Source organism: Engystomops pustulosus, chromosome 3 (assembly GCF_040894005.1).
Source record: "Engystomops pustulosus chromosome 3, aEngPut4.maternal, whole genome shotgun sequence".
NCBI classification, from domain to species: domain Eukaryota; kingdom Metazoa; phylum Chordata; class Amphibia; order Anura; family Leptodactylidae; genus Engystomops; species Engystomops pustulosus.
In genome coordinates, this window is record NC_092413.1 from 6,568,945 (window position 1) to 6,587,367 (window position 18,423).

Below are 18,423 nucleotides of genomic sequence, written 5' to 3' on the forward strand. Positions count from 1 at the left end.
CCATAGTAGCGGTACCACCAGGTTGCTCCACAAGCGGGACTTGGCCAAGGTGGACAGCAGGCAAAATCAGAGTCATAGTCAGGCAGAAGGTCAAGACAGGCAGCACAGGATTGGAGTCATGGACGTAGCAAAAGGTCAGGACAGACGGCAAAGAATCAAAGTCAGGAACGTAGCAGGAGATCACAACAGGTAATACACAGACAGTCAGGGAACACTTTCTCAATGGCATAAGGGCACAAAGATCTGGCAGGGGTCAAAGGAAGGGGCTGGCTACTTAATAGGTTAGACGACTAGCAGCACCAACTCGTGGCGTGCTGGCCCTCTAAATATCACAGAGCTGGCGCGCTCACACTAGGAGGCGGGGAAAGGCGTGGAGAGGTGAGCGACACTGCTGCTGGCGTGGGGGGGTGCACGGGTGTGTCTTTGACCCAAGACATGGGTCGCAGGGGCACCCGTGACATCATCATATATTGTGTGGCAATGAGACCTCCTCAAGGCTCTAGGTTTTTGTCCTGTCTTCCTACATAAAGGACCACAGGACATTTTGTGCACACAATCAGGTAGACCAAGATAGAAGTGGAACATAACGATGTGGCCGGGATGTTATATTACTACTGTGTATTGGGGATCTGTATCCTGTCTGTGGTCAAAATTTGAGAACAGGTTTTCAGCTCCTGACATTACAGGGGTAAGTTCCTTTTTGTATGTTAGATGGTCGGGAGCTCGTGATCACAATGTTCCTCAGGTTTGGAGGGTTCCTCAACAATGGAGGTTTTGGGAACATTGGGTCAGGTTTACTTACCCAGTCCTGTTGCGATCCTGCGGTGCGTTGTCCGATGAGGATTCGGGTCTGCCACGATTCACTAAGCTCGTGTGCCCGAGTTCCTGCATCCGTCGCTTCTGCACCGAGGTCCGCCGGAGTACACCTGGTTCTTCCCGGTGCTCGTAAGTGCGTGTCTTGCGGTGTACTAAATGTCAAATCCTCCTCATTGTCTGAATCCGTTGGGTTGTCCGACGACCCGCCCCCCGATTCTGTTGCGTGCAAACTGGCGCCGATGCACCAAAATCCGATCGCATGCGTCAAAATCCCGGGGAAATTCGGCGCAAAACAGAAATCGTCGTGCTTCAGGATAAATTTGGTCTGTACTGGGTCTGAGGCAATCCCGCCATGAATCTCTGCCATGAATTTGGCAAGCTTTTAGTCCATCTTTGTGTGGGATGTTAGAATAAAGGGATTCCACATCCAGGGTAGCCAGGATACTGTCCTTGGGGAGAGGACCTATAGAAGAAACTTTCTTGAGTAGGTCTGTGTTGTCCTGGAGGAAGCTGGTGGTATTTCTCACTGGTGGTTTAAGGATACCCTCTACCCATCATGAAATTTTTTCTGTGAGGGTCCCCACACCTGAAATGATTGGTCTCCCTGGGTTTCCTGGTTTATGAATTTTGTGAAGCATATAGAATATTCCTGTTTTGGGACTCTCGGGGATTAAGTCCAGAAAGTTTGCAGAATCAATAGGTAACCCTCTAATGACGTTCCTCACTTCTCTCTCTTGTATTTTTGAGTTGGTTCCTTACAAAACTTTTTTTCTTGTGACACCGATGAGGGGACGGATTATCCCCGCAAAGGAGACGTCATCAGTAACACGGATTTAGTCTCTCTGTACACAACGTGTAATAGCCCGACTCTCCACATCCGGCACAGCTGTGAATTTCCCGTGCATGTGATGGCAGTCATTACAGTGGTCAGTGACACATGAGCAGAGCTCATCCACGGAAGACACAAAGGATGGAAACAGAGGACGATGTACAAGGAGCCGTACACAAGTCTGTGAACAATATTTCAGAGACTCTTCAGCTTCTCCAGCACAGCAGAGACTGCAACATACTGAGCTCCGCCCACACCCAGCACCATGTGATCCCTGGGCTCCTCCCACACATGATCACATGATGAGGTGACATCACTGCAGGTCCTGTATATAAGCGGCTCTGCAGCTGGGGGTAAGTTACACTGTGCGGTTATTATCTATAGAGGAGATGATATAGCGGAGAGAGGCAGCGCCGCTCTGTACCTCACCCCACGCCAGCTCCATGTCTCACCTCACATCCACCTCATATTACCAGACACTTATTATACACCATGAGCCTGAGAGAAGCCTCTGCTGCTCCTCATCCCCTCACACGTTACACAAATCCCTCGTCTCCACAGAATATTCCCTCAGCTTCTCCTCATTTCTATCACATTTCTGAGGGTTTGAGGGTTTTTACATCTTCTTTCAGATTAGGTTCCTACCAGGTGGATTTTCCTGAGTGACTCGTCCAGGATGGAGAGGAACAGGGACAAGATGGCGGAGATGATCTGTGACCTCACCCTAGAGATCCTCTACCAGGTCACAGGAGAGGTGAGAGGTCACATCCTTCTTATCTGCACTCAGTGACCCCAATATTTCCCAGTCTTCTAGAAATGTCCCATAATGCACCGCTCTGATGTCACATGACCTCATTCTTATCCCCGTGTCCCATCTGTGTCTCTATAATCAGGATTACACAGTAATGAAGACGACTTGTAGACCTCAACATGAGAACATCAATAAGCAGAAGATCCTAGAACTTACCTCCAGGATCACTGAGCTGCTGAGCGGAGAGGTGAGCGCTGCCGGGAATGCTGGGACATGATATAATAACACAAGGGAGGGGTCCGGGGGATGACTGTGTCATTGTGTGTGTCAGGTTCCTATAAGATGTCAGGATGTGGCTGTCTATTTCTCCATGGAGGAGTGGGAGTATGTAGAAGGACACAAGGACCTGTACAAGGAGGTCATGATGGAGGACCACCAGCCCCTCACATCACCAGGTAATAGATTATATCCACACGTCTGATCATTATCTGTCAGTACAGAATGAATTCAGTCTCTGGATGTTTCCTACAGATCTATACAATGAGGAGATATCAGCGGAGAGATGTCCCCGTCCTCCTCTTCCACAGGATTGTCCAGAAGAAGATCCCATGGAGGATCAGGTAGATATAATCCTGCAGGAGCTGTAGACGGTTGTGGAGATGATCCCTATAATCTGTGGATGGGATGTGTTAGTCTTTTATCCAATGGTAGTGAATGTTTAGTGATATGTCAGGGGTATAGCTGAGGAGAGATGTGGCCGGGATCTTCTCAGAACAAACTGCAGGGTGGCCAATGATTATAAATGTAAATAGAGTCCATGAAAGGTCATCTAGTCACTGAATTTACATGTGAATTTACATCATCTCCGTATCTGCAGCTCTGAATGTGTCTCAATTTGTTCCTTTATCATCCTTTCTGGTCACGTGAAACGCTCCTTGACTGATCTGACAACGATTTCTACAATATTTGTGATGCAATTTTTTTACTCAGGATAAAGATCTGGAAGCATCGACCACAACGATAAAAGAAGAAGAGACAGATGTGAGCGGTGATGAGGAGTGTAAGGAGGACGTCCCTACAGATAACCCCCCAGGTGAGTGACCACCACTACATGAGGACTCGTTCACACAACCATAATGTGGACATAACATCCCGACAATGTTATGGCTGCAAATCCCGTCCTGACTGCAGTAAAGGGAATATACAGGGGGTAGTAATATAATAATCAGCACTTACCCCCGATGCTCCATTGGAACCAGGGGGGGATTCCGAAAGACTGACAAAGATTGCTAAAACGTGGAAATTTTTAATTTTAAACTTTTTAATAATTCAAGTTTGACACATTCTTTCCTAAGTTTCTGTACATTCTACCGGCATATAAACTTATTATATTAAAATACCATATATACTCGAGTATAAGCCGAGTTTTTCAGCACAAAAAATGTGCTGAAAAACCTTAACTCTGCTTATACTCGAGTAAAGGGGAAAAAAAAATTAACTCACTTCCCAACATCCATCGCGGCTCCGACATCGGGTCCATCGCAGTGTTCGTGACATCAGCCGCACCCTGACGCTCTGTATGTGCCGGCATCGGCACACACTATGATGTCAGCTTGCGGCTGACGTCACGAAGACTGCGACGGACCAGGACCCGATGTTGGAGCTGCGATGGATGTCGGAGACGCGATGGATGTAGGGGCTGGCATGCTGTATAATTGCAGGGGGCTGGCAGGCTATACACTACAGGGTGCTGTGACCAATGCATTTCCCACCCTCAGCTTATACTCGAGTCAATAGGTTTTTCCAGTTTTTTGTGTCAAAATTAGGGGCCTCGGCTTATACTCAGGACGGCTTATACTCGAGTATATGGGGTAATTGTAATCAGTGTTATACTTGGCAGGTGATGGTGCCGGCCGAATGGAGGGACGAATGAGATCTGCAGAACCCAACATGCCCCCCGATGTGCCCCCAGCCCTTCACAGCACAGATCCGTCATCTGATCCTCCTACACAAGTCCGGTCTCCAGATCCACCACACAATATACATCAAGATAAAATTCATAGAGATCCCAATCTGCCAAAGCCATTTCCATGTTCAGAGTGTGACAAATGTTATTCTTCAAAGGCATCACTAAATATACATAGAAAATATCACTCATGGAAGCCATACACATGTTCAGAATGTAAGAAAAGTTTCGTCCACAAGTCGAAGCTAATTAGACATCAGAGAACTCACACAGGAGAGAAGCCGTTCTCATGTTCAGAATGTAACAAATGTTTTGCTTCAAAAACATCGTTGATTATACATAAGGAAACACACACCGGGGAGATGCCTTACCCATGTTTAGATTGTAACAAATGTTTTCCTTCAAAATCATCACTAAGTATACATAGAAAAATCCACACTTGGGAGATGCTATACTCATGTACACAATGTGAGAAAAATTGCATCCACAATTCGGGGCCGTTTCCTTGTTCAGAATGTGGAAAATGTTTTAGCAATGAAACGGAGCTCGATATCCATCAGAAAGCTCACATAGCGGCAAGGCCGTTCACATGTTCCGAATGTGGCAAAGGTTTTACAAGGAAACAAGTTCTTGTTACCCATCAGAGAATTCACACAGGGGAGAAACCATTTCTATGTCCAGAATGTGGGAGATGTTTTAATGTGCAGTCACATCTCGCTAGACATATAAGAATTCACACAGGGGAGAAGCCATTTCCATGTCCTGATTGTGACAAGGGGTTTAATATAAAATCAGATCTTATTAGACACCAGAAGACTCACATGGAAGTGGTTTCATGTCCTCCGGGTGAGAAACCTTTTGCTGTGAAATCAGAACCTGTTGTACATGAGAGAATTCACACAGCAAAGCCGTCATTAATTATTGTTCAGAATGTGGGAAATCACATCCCCCAAAATCCGGTTGTGTTGGACCTCATACCGGTCCCTCAGGGTCAGGCCCCCTTTCATGTTGTGAATGTGGGAAGTGTTTTACCATGAAATTAGTTTGTGCACAGGAGAAAATTCACACAGAAGAAAAACTATAAATGAATTTTCAGAATGTGGGAAATGTTTTTTTTAGTTATAAATGTTAATAAAAACCTGCAGGTATTTTGTGGCGCTCATCCTTCCATTTACTTATTTCTTGATATAAAGGCTCAACATCTCATAAACCAGAGCTGTTAGAGAGAAATGGATTTTGAAATCAGCAGCTCAAAAATATCCAGGATCAGATGAAAAATTCCAGGTTTCCCGGGTTATTCATATTTATTCACCAGTGCGGGAAGGAATTCCAGCACATGCTTTAAGGGAAGCTACAAAATTTGCATCCACATCAGTATCCTCCCCGCTCCCCCATGCACCTGCTTAGCCAAAGTTAATGCACCCAAGTGAAGTTGGCATCAAAACTGGACCACAGGAGTAAATCCAGTGCCGCCACTCTTGAAAAGCCTACTCTGGTTCTGCATAAGCTGTCCACAGTATTGATGTCCAAACTTCACAGAATAGTTGGATGGACCTCCACCACGATGACCTGCTACTCCTGAATCTCCTTTCACTTGACACCAGTCCTGGAACAATAATACTCTGCAAGAACCACCAAAGGACATCTCAGGTAGAGGAAGATAACCAGGAGTCCAGTCTAACTGAATGAGGCCTGTTTGACTCAGACCTAGTATCATCCACCAGTGCCACCACATTCACCATCTGAGTGGGGTGTAAAGAGGGGGGCATAAAAGCAACTAGTAGAGGGTGAACAATCACCGGTATGGAGGGGCCAAAAAAATCCAGCAACAGGGGGTGGCACTGGGGACCGAGAATGAGTGATGGCAGATGAAGCGGTGTGGGGTGTCTTCTGAGGACACAACAGTGTTGGCTGCTGCATTAATACCTAAATATAGCTTTGGATGAGGCCAAAGGGGATCTGTGAATGCCCTGGGGTTTAATGGCACTAGCAGGACAGCGCACGTGTAGACAGGAAGTGGCAAGTAAGTGTGCACTAGGACTGCGCTCCCGACCAGCGCAGCATAGAGGCAGAAAAGTGATCGATCCAGATGGTGATCAATTGTACCAGTGTCTTATAGCGACACTGGTACAATTGATCCAGGGGCCCGAGTGGGACCCTCCAGTACCCCGGCACTTGCCCGGGTTGGCCGGGTGCTGGCGCCGGGCCTGGCTGACCTACAGCCTGGCAGGTCTCCAGCTGGTGGTGTGTGCAAGAAATATGGAGGGAGAGGCTGAAGTACTAGTTCTCCCTGGGGCAATCCCCTAATGTCTCTAAGATATGTCCCTGGGTAATGGATGGGGAGCCCGTGGTGGTGACAGCCATATCCAGGGATCATTCGGAGGCAACGTTGTGCAAAAAAACTTGCGGTTCTTTATTGATCAACTGCAGGCAACGGGCCAAGACGGTCTCAGAACAGATTCGGAATTACTGGAGTTGTCATGGAGAGGGTCCTCAGGAATGGTGCACCAGCCTGGTAGTAGATGCAGTCTGGGAAGTAACTATCCAAACTGTGGATGCTGCAGCGATGAGTTTCCTGACTCTGGTCCTGGGATTAAGCTAAGTGTCAGCCCTGATGGTGGACTGACACTCTCTCTCTCTCTTTACTCTGTGTCCATGTCCTTAGAGCATGTGCTCTGAGGCCTGAGAGAGCTTACAGGCAAAGACAGACTCTCTGTGATGTGGAAGCGCCTGGGCCAAAGAGAACTAGCCCCTCCCTGTCCAGGGGTTTTATTATCCTGGTCTGGTGGTGGCTAACTCTCTAATTCACCTCCAGTTTACATGGTGAAACACAAATGACTGATAACTTGCACCCTATTAACCATTGCCTGTTCAGGCAGGATCTACAGCTGCTAGTACCTTGTCTTCCTGCATTCCCTTAATGAGTTGATCAGACTCACTAGATAGGTCCTCACAGGGAGAGGGCTTTATTTGCTACTGTCCCTTGCCTATTGTTTTGGCAGGGGTGTTGCACATCCTTGTCCAGATCTGGCCACCAGTAGAAACGAGCTATGAGAGAAACAAATCTCTGCACCCCAGGGTGCGCAGCCACATGAGACTTATGTCCCCAAGTCAGTATGCTCTTCTGGAGAGCCGGTTGGATGTAGGTCTTGCCAGGAGGAAGAAGGTGCCATAGGTCCACAGGCTGTTCAGGAGGAACAATATGTTGAGGAATTGGTTCTTCCCCAATTACATCTGAGGCACAAGAAAGAGTATCAGCCTTGACATTCTACTCTGAAGGATGGAAATGTATGCGGAAGTCAAAGAGGGAGAAGAAGTGGGGACCAACAAGCCTGTCATGGGTTCAGAAGCTGAACTGTCTGGAGGTATAGAAGATTCTTGTGATCTGTGTAGATACAGACTGGATGACGAGCTCCTTCCAGAAGATAACGCCATTCTTGTAAGGCAAGCTTAATGGCCCGAAGCTCCCGATCACCTACAGAGTAATTCCTCTCTGCAGTGGAAAGGTCTTAAAAGAAGAAGTCACAATTTTGAGCATATACGGAGACGGGAGAGCCACCAGTGACTTGGAGGACACCGGAGAAGACATAGTAGCCACAGGATGGAGTCTCCCGAGACAGCGAGACAGACATTCCAGTCCCCAGCAAAGAATTTCCCCGGTCTGCCAATTGAGCATCGTGCGTGATTCTGTAACCTTGGAAGGCCCACGGGAGAGCACTTGCAGACACTAACTTGCAGATATAGATTCGGTGAAGTACCAGACCTAGATCATAGAGAATCTGCCCACTGACGAACGAGATGAGCAGTGGCTTCTCAAGGTGGACCACAAGCTGGGAGACCAGGACAGCATCCACAAAGTTTCCTGCAGAGCTGGAATCTGGGAAGGCAGAAACCTGAAACTGGCTACCTGTCCCAGAGTTGAGTAGAGCAGGTATATTCAGGCGTAGAGAAGCTTTGCTTTTACCTAGGGACACTTCTCCAAAGAACTCTATGTGCGTGCATTTCCTGAACGCTCCGGGCTGGCACCAAAGGGGCAGAGATTCTCCTGTCTTCATCTGGAGCACTCTTGAGGTGTCAGACAAGCTCTATCCACCTGCATGGGTGGCAGACACGGAGGGCGGCAGAGGTCGTATTTATAAAACTGGAGCCAAGTGGGCCAGTCGACGGTTCCTGATCTGAGCCTGTTCCAGAGGTTGTTCCTCCAAGCGCTCTGAGAGTCGGATGTCACTCAAGTAGTCAGATAAAAAAGGCCACTCAGAGAGGACGGCAGGTCTTGTGCAGACAGGGCATCTTTAATCTGTCCAGAAAATCCTTTTTTAAAAGTGGAGACCAAGGCTACTTCATTCCAGGCAAGCTCAGAACTTAGGGTATAGAACTGAACCGCATAGTCACCAAGACCATAGTCCCGGAGAAAGACTGATAACAAAAGCCACCTTAGCTCATTCTGTGAAGCGAACTGTGAAGGCATTAGTTTGATATGCAAGGAGCACTGGGTAATGAAGCCCCTGCATAACTTGGCCTCTCCATCATACTTGGTGGGCGTGGAGAGTCGTAGTCTGGGTTCTGCAGTAGACAGTGTAGCCGTAGTAGTAGGAGGCACCAAAGGCACTGGACGCTGGTGCTGGGTAGCCAACAGTTGCTGCAAGATGGAGGTGAGCTGACCAAGTTGCTGATCCTGAGCGGCAATCTTCTTGGTATGCAGGGTCACGATAGTAGTGAGATAAGGTAGCGGAACCTTGGCAGGATCCATGGTCAGATCTTACTGTCATGATCAGGAGTAGTGGAGGCACTGAACCACCACAAACGATGACGTAAGCCGACACCTGGAAGCGGAGTCTAAGTGGCACACGGTTTTCACCAGAGCCTGCTGCACAGTAGGTTGGCCTTGCTGCGGCGGAGTACCACCAGGTTGCTCCACACTTTCTCAATGGCATAAGGGCACAAAGATCTGGTAGGGGTCAAACGAAGGGGCTGGCTACTTAACAGGTCAGACGACTGGCAGCACCAACTCGTGGCGCGCTGGCCCTTTAAATATCAGAGCTGGCGCGCGCACACTAGGAGGCGGGGAAACGCGCTTCGGACCGCTGGAGTGTGGAGAGGTGAGTGACACTGCTGGCGTGGGAGGGGGGGGGGGCACACGGAGGCGCATGGACATTTATGTGGTCCTACATAAAGGACCATAGGACATTTTGTGCACACAATCAGGTAGACCACAATGGAAGTAGAACATAACAATGTGGCCGGGATGTTATATTCCTGCTGTGTGTTGGGGATCTGTATCCTGTCTGTGGTCAAAATTTGAGAACAGGTTTTGCAGCTCCTGACATTACAGGGGTATGTTCCTTTTTGTATGTTAGATAGTCGGGGGCTCCTGATCACAATGTTCCTCAGGTTTGAAGGGTTTCTAAGCGATGGAGGATCTGGCAAAATTGTATTTTGTCAGTCATCTTTGTGGAGTATGTGGTGAAGTTTTTCTTGAATTTGTTCTAAGTATTTTCAAACATGGATTGCAAGTCACAACCAGTGGTACATGATTGTTGTTCACCTCTTCTTTGCATTGGAGAAGATGGCTCCTGTGTATCATGGTGGCTCTACTGATTTGATTGTCAATCAGCATAGGATGGTATCCCTGATTTAGGAATGTCTTCCTAAGATTGTCTATATGTGATACTTGAGCAGAGCTCACCCACGGAAGACACAAAGGATGGAAACAGAGGACGATGTACAAGGAGCCGTACACAACTCTGTGAACAATATTACAGAGACTCTTCAGCTTCTCCAGCACAGCAGAGCCTGGAACACACTGAGCTCCGCCCACACCCAGCACCATGTGATCCCTGGGCTCCTCCCACACATGATCACATGATGAGGTGACATCACTGCAGGTCCTGTATATAAGCGGCTCTGCAGCTGGGGGTAAGTTACACTGTGCGGTTATTATCTATAGAGGAGATGATATAGCGGAGAGAGGCAGCGCCGCTCTGTACCTCACCCCACGCCGCCTCCATGTCTCACATCCACCTCATATTACCAGACACTTATTATACACCATGAGCCTGAGAGAAGCCTCTGCTGCTCCTCATCCCCTCACACGTTACACAAATCCCTCGTCTCCACAGAATATTCCCTCAGCTTCTCCTCATTTCTATCACATTTCTGGGAATTTGAGGGGTTTTCCATCTTCTTTCAGTTTCGGTTCCTACCAGATGGATTTTCCTGAGTGACTCGTCCAGGATGGAAAGGAACAGGGACATGATGGCGGAGATGATCTGTGACCTCACCCTAGAGATCCTCTACCAGGTCACAGGAGAGGTGAGAGGTCACGTCCTTCTTATCTGCACTCAGTGACCACAATATCTCCCAGTCTTCTAGAAATGTCCCATAATGCACAGCTCTGATGTCACATGACCTCACTCTTATCCCCGTGTCCCATCTGTGTCTCCATAATCAGGATTACACAGTAATGAAGACGACTTGTAGACCTCAACATGAGAACATCAATAAGCAGAAGATCCTAGAACTTACCTCCAGGATCACTGAGCTGCTGAGCGGAGAGGTGAGCGCTGCCGGGAATGCTGGGACATGATATAATAACACAAGGGAGGGGTCCGGGGGATGACTGTGTCATTGTGTGTGTCAGGTTCCTATAAGATGTCAGGATGTGGCTGTCTATTTCTCCATGGAGGAGTGGGAGTATGTAGAAGGACACAAGGACCTGTACAAGGAGGTCATGATGGAGGACCACCAGCCCCTCACATCACCAGGTAATAGATTATATCCACACGTCTGATCATTATCTGTCAGTACAGAATGAATTCAGTCTCTGGATGTTTCCTACAGATCTATACAATGAGGAGATATCAGCGGAGAGATGTCCCCGTCCTCTTCTTCCACAGGATTGTCCAGAAGAAGATCCCATGGAGGATCAGGTAGATATAATCCTGCAGGACCTGTAGACGGGTGTGGAGATGATCCCTATAATCTGTGGATGGGATGTGTTAGTTCTCGTGTTCAGTCTTTCAGATTTCTTGGTCAATTAAATTCTATCAACTCTCCGTTGTTTTTGTGGGCGTGATATGGGAGGTTCTGGAGTCTACGATTTGTCATGTAAAATGCTCCATGTGCCGATTAATTGTCTTTATATGACTCTTATGATATTTGTTTTGCGCTTTTTTTATACCTAGGATCTGAATCCTATTTATGCTGTAACCGTAAAAAAAGAAGAAGAGACAGATGTGAGCGGTGATGAGGAGTGTAAGGAGGACGTCCCTACAGATAACCCTCCAGGTAAGTGACCACCACTACATGAAGACACACAGCCATAATGTGGACATATCATCCCAACTGCAGCAAAGGGAATATACAGGGGCAGTTATATAATAATCATTACTTACCCCCTGATGCTCCACTGGAACAAGGGGGGGGGGGGGAATACTCTGATGTATTTCAAAAGACTGACAAAGATTGCTAAAACGTGGACATTTTTGAATTAAAACTTTAGAATAATTCAAGTTTGACACATTGTTTCCTAAGTTTCTGGACATTCTACCAGCATATAAACTTATTATATTAAAATAATTGTAATCAGTGTTATACTTGGCAGGTGATGGCGCCGAGCGATTGGAGGGACAAATGAGATCTGCAGAACCAAACGTTCCCCCCGATGTGCCCCCAGCCAATCACAGCGCAGATCTGTCATCTGATCCTCCTACACAAGTCCAGTCTTCAGATCCACCACACAATATACATCAAGATAAAACTCATAGATATCCCAATCGCCGAAAGCTATTTCCGTGTTCAGAATGTGACAAATCTTATTCTTCAAAAGCGTCACTATATATACATAGAAAATATCACTCAGGGAAGCTATACTCCTGTTCAGAATGTAAGAAAAGTTTCGTCCACAAGTCGAAGCTAACTAGACATCAGAGAACTCACACAGGAGAGAAGCCGTTCTCATGTTCAGAATGTAACAAATGTTTTGCTTCAAAATCATCGTTGATTATACATAAGGAAATACACACCGGGGAGATGCCTTACTCGTGTGTAGACTGTAACAAATGTTTTCCTACACAATCATCACTAAATATACATAAAAAAATCCACACTTGGGAGATGCTATACTCATGTTCAGAATGTGAGAAAAGTTGCATCCACAATTCGGGGCCGTTTCCTTGTTCAGAATGTGGAAAATGTTTTAGAAATGAAACGGAGCTCGATATCCATCAGAAAGCGCACTTAGCGGCAAGGCCGTTCACGTGTTCCGAATGTGGCAAAGGTTTTACAAGGAAACAAGATCTTGTTACCCATCAGAGAATTCACACGGGGGAGAAACCATTTCTATGTCCAGAATGTGGGAAATGTTTTAGTGTGAAGTCACATCTCGCTAGACATATAAGAATTCACACAGGGGAGCGGCTATTTCCATGTCCTGATTGTGACAGGGGGTTTAATATAAAATCAGATCTTATTAGACACCAGAAGATTCACATGGAAGTGGTTTCATGTCCTCCGGGTGAGAAACTCACAAACTGTACATGACAGAATTCACACAGCAAAGACGTCATTAATTTTTGTTCACAATGTGGGAAATCACATCCCCCAAAATTCGGTTGTGTTAGACCATGAAATTAGTTTGTGTACAGGAGAGAATTCACACAGGAGAAAAATTATAAACGATATTGCAGAATGTGGGAAATGTTTTTTTTTAGTTAAAAATGAAAATAAAAACCTGCAGGTATTTTGTGGCGCTCGACTTCTGCTCGTAACAAAACAAAACCTCACATTTATTTATATGTGTTTCCTTATTCAGATTATTGTAGATGAAGGCTACATTCACACTGCTTTTGCCCGCCGTAACGTAGCACGGCGGGCAACTGCAGCGCGCGGGGTAAGGAGGAGCTCACGCACACCCCCATCCCTATTCATAGGGATGTATGGCGCACGGCGCCGTATTATGGGAAAAGATAGGACATGCTCCCGTAGGGCACCGTGCTCCCATTGCCATATATCGGACGTATATACGCCCCCCCTTGCGACAGTGGGAATGCAGCCTTAGAGAGAGAATAAGAAACTCTGCACTAAGCTATGATCAGCAATGATGGGGATTATGTACTAAGGGTTGTGGATCGCACTTTCGTCGCACTGTTCACTAGAGAAAAATGGATTTTTGAAATCAGCAGCTAAAAAATATCCAGGATCAGATGAAAAACTTCAGGAATTCCGTGTTATTCATAGTTTTACCAGCCAGGGGCTTCCTACCCTCAGGAGGCTCCGATACCACACAAAGCTTCTTGTCCTCCTTGCCCTGATCTTCTCCCTGGGCTCAGAGTCTAAATGAGCAGTGGGGGAAGGAATACCAGCACATGCCTTAAGGGAAGCCACAAAATTTGCATTTACATCAGTATCCTCCCCGCTCCCCCATGCATCTGCGTAGCCAAAGTTGGGGCAACCAAGTGATGTTGGCGTCAAAACTGGACCACAGGAGTAAATCCGGGGCCACTCCTCTTGAAAAGCCTACTCTGGTTCTGCATAAGCTGTCCACAGCATTGATGTCCAAACTTCACCGATGAGATGGATAGACCTCCACCACGATGAAGCTGCTACACCTGAATCTCCTTTGACTTAACACCAGTCCAGGAACAATAATACGCTGCAAGAACCACCAAAGATGGAAGTCCAGTCTAACTATTTGAGGCCTGCTTGACTCAGACCTAGCACCGTCTAACAGTGCCATCGCATTCACCATATGAGTGGGGTGTAAAGAAGGGGAGGTAAAAGCAACTAGTATAGGGTATATTGTCATATAATGTGGGCATCTTTTACACCTAGAGGAAAGGAAGTTATACCATCACCATAGACAGGGGGCATCCTCTACAAATAGAGGAGAGGAGGTTCTACCATCACCATAGACAGGGGAATCCTCTACATGTAGAGGAGAGAAGGTTCTACCATCACCATATACAGGGGACATCCTCTACACCTAGAGAAGAAGCGGTTCTATCTTAAATACAGTAGACAGAGGACATCCTCCATGCCTAAAAGAGAAATGGCTCTACTATCGCCATACATCGGGGGCATCCTCTAGTCCTAGTGAAGAGGTGGTTCTACCATCACCATAGACAGGGGGCATCCTCTAGTCCTAGTGGAGAGGTGGTTCTACCAGAACCATAGACAGGGGGTATCCTATACCCCTAGAGGAGAGGAGGTTCTACCATAACCATAGACAGGGGACATCCTCTACACCTAGAGGAGAAGAGGTTCTACCATCACCATAGACAGGGGACATCCTCTACACCTAGAGGAGAGGAGGTTCTACCATCACCATAGACAGAGAGCATCATCTATACCTAGAGGAGAGGAGGTTCTACCATCACCATAGACAGGGGGCATCCTCTACACCTATAGGAGAGGAGGTTCTACCATCACCATAGACAGGGGGCATCCTCTACACCTAGAGGAGAGGAGGTTCTACCATAACCATAGACAGGGGGCATCCTCTACACCTAGAGGAGAGGAGGTTCTACCATCACCATAGACAGGGGGCATCCTCTACACCTAGAGGAGAGGAGGTTCTACCATCACCATAGACAGGGGGCATCCTCTACACCTAGAGGAGAGGAGGTTCTACCATCACCATAGACAGGGGGCATCCTCTACACCTAGAGGAGGGGAGGTTCTACCATCACCATAGACAGGGGACATCATCTATATCTAGTGGAGAGATGGTTCTACTATCACCATAGACAGGGGGCATCCACTACACCTAAAGGAGAGGAGGTTCTACCATCACCATAGACAGGGGGCATCCTCTACACCTAGAGGAGAGGAGGTTCTACCATCACCATAGACAGGGAGCATCATCTATATCTAGTGGAGAGATGGTTCTACCATCACCATAGACAGGGGGCATCCTCTACACCTAGAGGAGAGGAGGTTCTACCATCACCATAGACAGGGGGCATCCTATACACCTAGAGGAGAGGAGGTTCTACCATCACCATAGACAGCGAGCATCATCTATACCTAGTGGAGAGATGGTTCTACCATCACCATAGACAGGGGCATCCTCTAAACCTAGAGGAGGTTCTACTATCACCATAGACAGGGGGCATCCTCTACACCTAGAGGAGAGGAGGTTCTACCATCACCATAGACAGGGGGCATCCTCTACACCTAGAGGAGAGGAGGTTCTACCATCACCATAGAAAGGGGACATCCTCTACACCTAGAGGAGAGGAGGTTCTACCATCACCATAGACAGGGGATGTCCTATACACCTAGAGGAGAGGAGGTTCTACCATCACCATAGACAGGGGGCATCCTCTACACCTAGAGGAGAGGAGGTTCTACCATCACCATAGACAGGGGACGTCCTATACACCTAGAGGAGAGGAGGTTCTACCATCACCATAGACAGGGGACATCCTCTACACCTAGAGGAGAGGAGGGTCTACCATCACCATAGACAGGGGGCATCCTCTACACCTAGAGGAGAGGAGGTTCTACCATCACCATAGACAGGGGGCATCCTCTACACCTAGAGGAGAGGAGGTTCTACCATCACCATAGACAGGGGGCATCCTCTACACCTAGAGGAGAGGAGGTTCTACCATCACCATAGACAGGGGACATCCTCTACACCTAGAGGAGAGGAGGTTCTACCATCACCATAGACATGGGGCATCCTCTACACCTAGAGGAGAGGAGGTTCTACCATCACCATAGACAGGGGGCATCCTCTACACCTAGAGGAGAGGAGGTTCTACCATCACCATAGACAGGGGGCATCCTCTACACCTAGAGGAGAGGAGGTTCTACCATCACCATAGACAGGGGGCTTCCTCTACACCTAGAGGAGAGGAGGTTCTAACATCACCATAGACAGGGGACATCCTCTACACCTAGAGGAGAGGAGGTTCTACCATCAACATAGACAGGGGGCATCCTCTACACCTAGAGGAGAGGAGGTTCTACCATCACCATAGACAGTGGACATCCTCTACACCTAGAGGAGGTTCTACCATCACCATAGACAGGGGGCATCCTCTACACCTAGAGGAGAGGAGATTCTACCATCACCATAGACAGGGGGCATCCTCTACACCTAGAGGAGAGGAGGTTCTACCATCACCATAGACAGGGGGCATCCTCTACACCTAGAGGAGAGGAGGTTCTACCATCACCATAGACAGGGGGCATCCTTTACACCTAGAGGAGAGGAGGTTCTACCATCACCATAGACAGGGGGCATCCTCTACACCTAGAGGAGAGGAGGTTCTACCATCACCATAGACAGGGGGCAGCATCTACACCTAGAGGAGAGGAGGTTCTACCATCACCATAGACAGGGGGCATCCTCTACACCTAGAGGAGGTTCTACCATCACCATAGGCAGGGGGCATCCTCTACACCTAGAGGAGAGGAGGTTCTACCATCACCATAGACAGAAGGCATCCTCTACACCTAGAGGAGAGGAGGTTCTACCATCACCATAGACAGGGGGCATCCTCTACACCTAGAGGAGAGGAGGTTCTACCATCACCATAGGCAGGGGGCATCCTCTACACCTAGAGGAGAGGAGGTTCTACCATCACCATAGACAGAAGGCATCCTCTACACCTAGAGGAGAGGAGGTTCTACCATCACCATAGACAGGGGGCATCCTCTACACCTAGAGGAGAGGAGGTTCTACCATCACCATAGGCAGGGGGCATCCTCTACACCTAGAGGAGAGGAGGTTCTACCATCACCATAGACAGAAGGCATCCTCTACACCTAGAGGAGAGGAGGTTCTACCATCACCATAGACAGGGGACATCCTCTACACCTAAAGGAGAGGAGGTTCTACCATCACCATAGTCAGGGTTTCTCTTTGATTGTTATGGAGGACTCTACGTACACGTTTGGATAGTTCTTTGGATGGAAATGCGTCTTATTCCAACCTTCTACATTATGATACTATGAAATGTAGGGGCCTCCTTGAAGTATGGTAATTGTGTAAGGGGACGCATGGTGTCACAGTTCCTTGTATATTCCATGTTGCATTGGTTTATTTTTAAGGTGGAGTTTTATTCCCCTTGTCAGATGCACTTTGTTTTACCTCAGATTGAGGTAATTGTGTTTTGTGAGGTAAATTTCTAGGTAAATTTTTCACGCACTTTTTCATAGTGATAGTTGAGGGTTAGCTGTGATTGGTCGCTGGGAGAGATATATTTCAATACAAGACGCCATGTTGAACCAATCATACGCCATGTTGTCTTAAGTCTGGGGGTCATGCTGACCACTGTCAGCCATTTTGTAAAATGTCTATTCATCTCATGATTCAAACATAACTGTGCTCTGTGTGAGAAATAATATATAAAGTTCATCTGAATGTTTTGGGACTCTCAGGGGTGAAGTCCAGAAGGTTTGCAGAATCTGTAGGACCCTCTAATGACTTTCCTCAGTTCTATTGTGTGTTTTTGAGTTGGTTCCTTACAAAACTTTTTTTCTTCCGACACCGGTGAGGGGACGGATTATCCCCGGAAAAGAGACGTCATCAGTAACACGGATTTAGTCTCTCTGTACACAACGTGTAATAGTCCGACTCTCCACATCCAGCGCACGTCCTCATTTGTTCCTATGCGTTCATGCACACAGCTGTGAATTTCCCGTGCATGTGATGGCAGTCATTACAGTGGTCAGTGACACATGAGCAGAGCTCACCCACAGAAGACACAGAGGATGGAAACAGAGGACGATGTACAAGGAGCCATACACAAGTCTGTGAACAATATTACAGAGACTCTTCAGCTTCTCCAGCACAGCAGAGCCGGGAACACACTGAGCTCCGCCCACATCCAGCACCATGTGATCCCTGGGCTCCTCCCACACATGATCACATGATGAGGTGACATCACTGCAGGTCCTGTATATAAGCGGCTCTGCAGCTGGGGGTAAGTTACACTGTGCGGTTATTATCTATAGAGGAGATGATATAGCGGAGAGAGGCAGCGCCGCTCTGTACCTCAGCCCACGCCGGCTCCATGTCTCCGCTTCTCCTCATTTCTCTCACATTTT

General features: G+C 47.5%; 1 protein-coding gene and 1 pseudogene across 2 annotated transcripts; both read left to right on the top strand.

Moving 5' to 3' along the window:
- Positions 1-1,944: 1,944 nt before the first annotated feature.
- LOC140120874 (uncharacterized) lies at positions 1,945-5,510 on the top strand (annotated as a pseudogene).
- A 4,554-nt stretch (positions 5,511-10,064) lies between these two features.
- Positions 10,065-13,102, top strand: LOC140120881 (uncharacterized). 2 transcript variants are annotated; one of them, XM_072139908.1, is made up of 4 exons: positions 10,065-10,674; positions 10,814-11,291; positions 11,547-11,649; positions 11,951-13,102. In XM_072139908.1, the coding sequence occupies exons 2-4, from the start codon at positions 11,190-11,192 to the stop codon at positions 12,901-12,903; spliced, it is 1,158 nt and encodes a 385-aa protein (XP_071996009.1). In that variant the 5' UTR covers positions 10,065-10,674; positions 10,814-11,189; the 3' UTR covers positions 12,904-13,102. The 2 variants fall into 2 exon arrangements, with proteins under 2 accessions (XP_071996009.1, XP_071996010.1); XM_072139909.1 differs by having other exon boundaries at positions 10,074-10,674; positions 11,966-13,102.
- Positions 13,103-18,423: the final 5,321 nt, after the last annotated feature.

Excerpts from the sequence above, each read along its gene's own strand:
- LOC140120881 (XM_072139908.1), top strand. The coding sequence starts at position 11,190 with ATGTTTCCTACAGATCTATACAATGAGGAGATATCAGCGGAGAGATGT. Across the intron at positions 11,292-11,546 it reads AAGATCCCATGGAGGATCAG|GATCTGAATCCTATTTATGC; the intron begins GTAGATATAATC and ends TTTTATACCTAG. Across the intron at positions 11,650-11,950 it reads CCCTACAGATAACCCTCCAG|TGTTATACTTGGCAGGTGAT; the intron begins GTAAGTGACCAC and ends AATTGTAATCAG.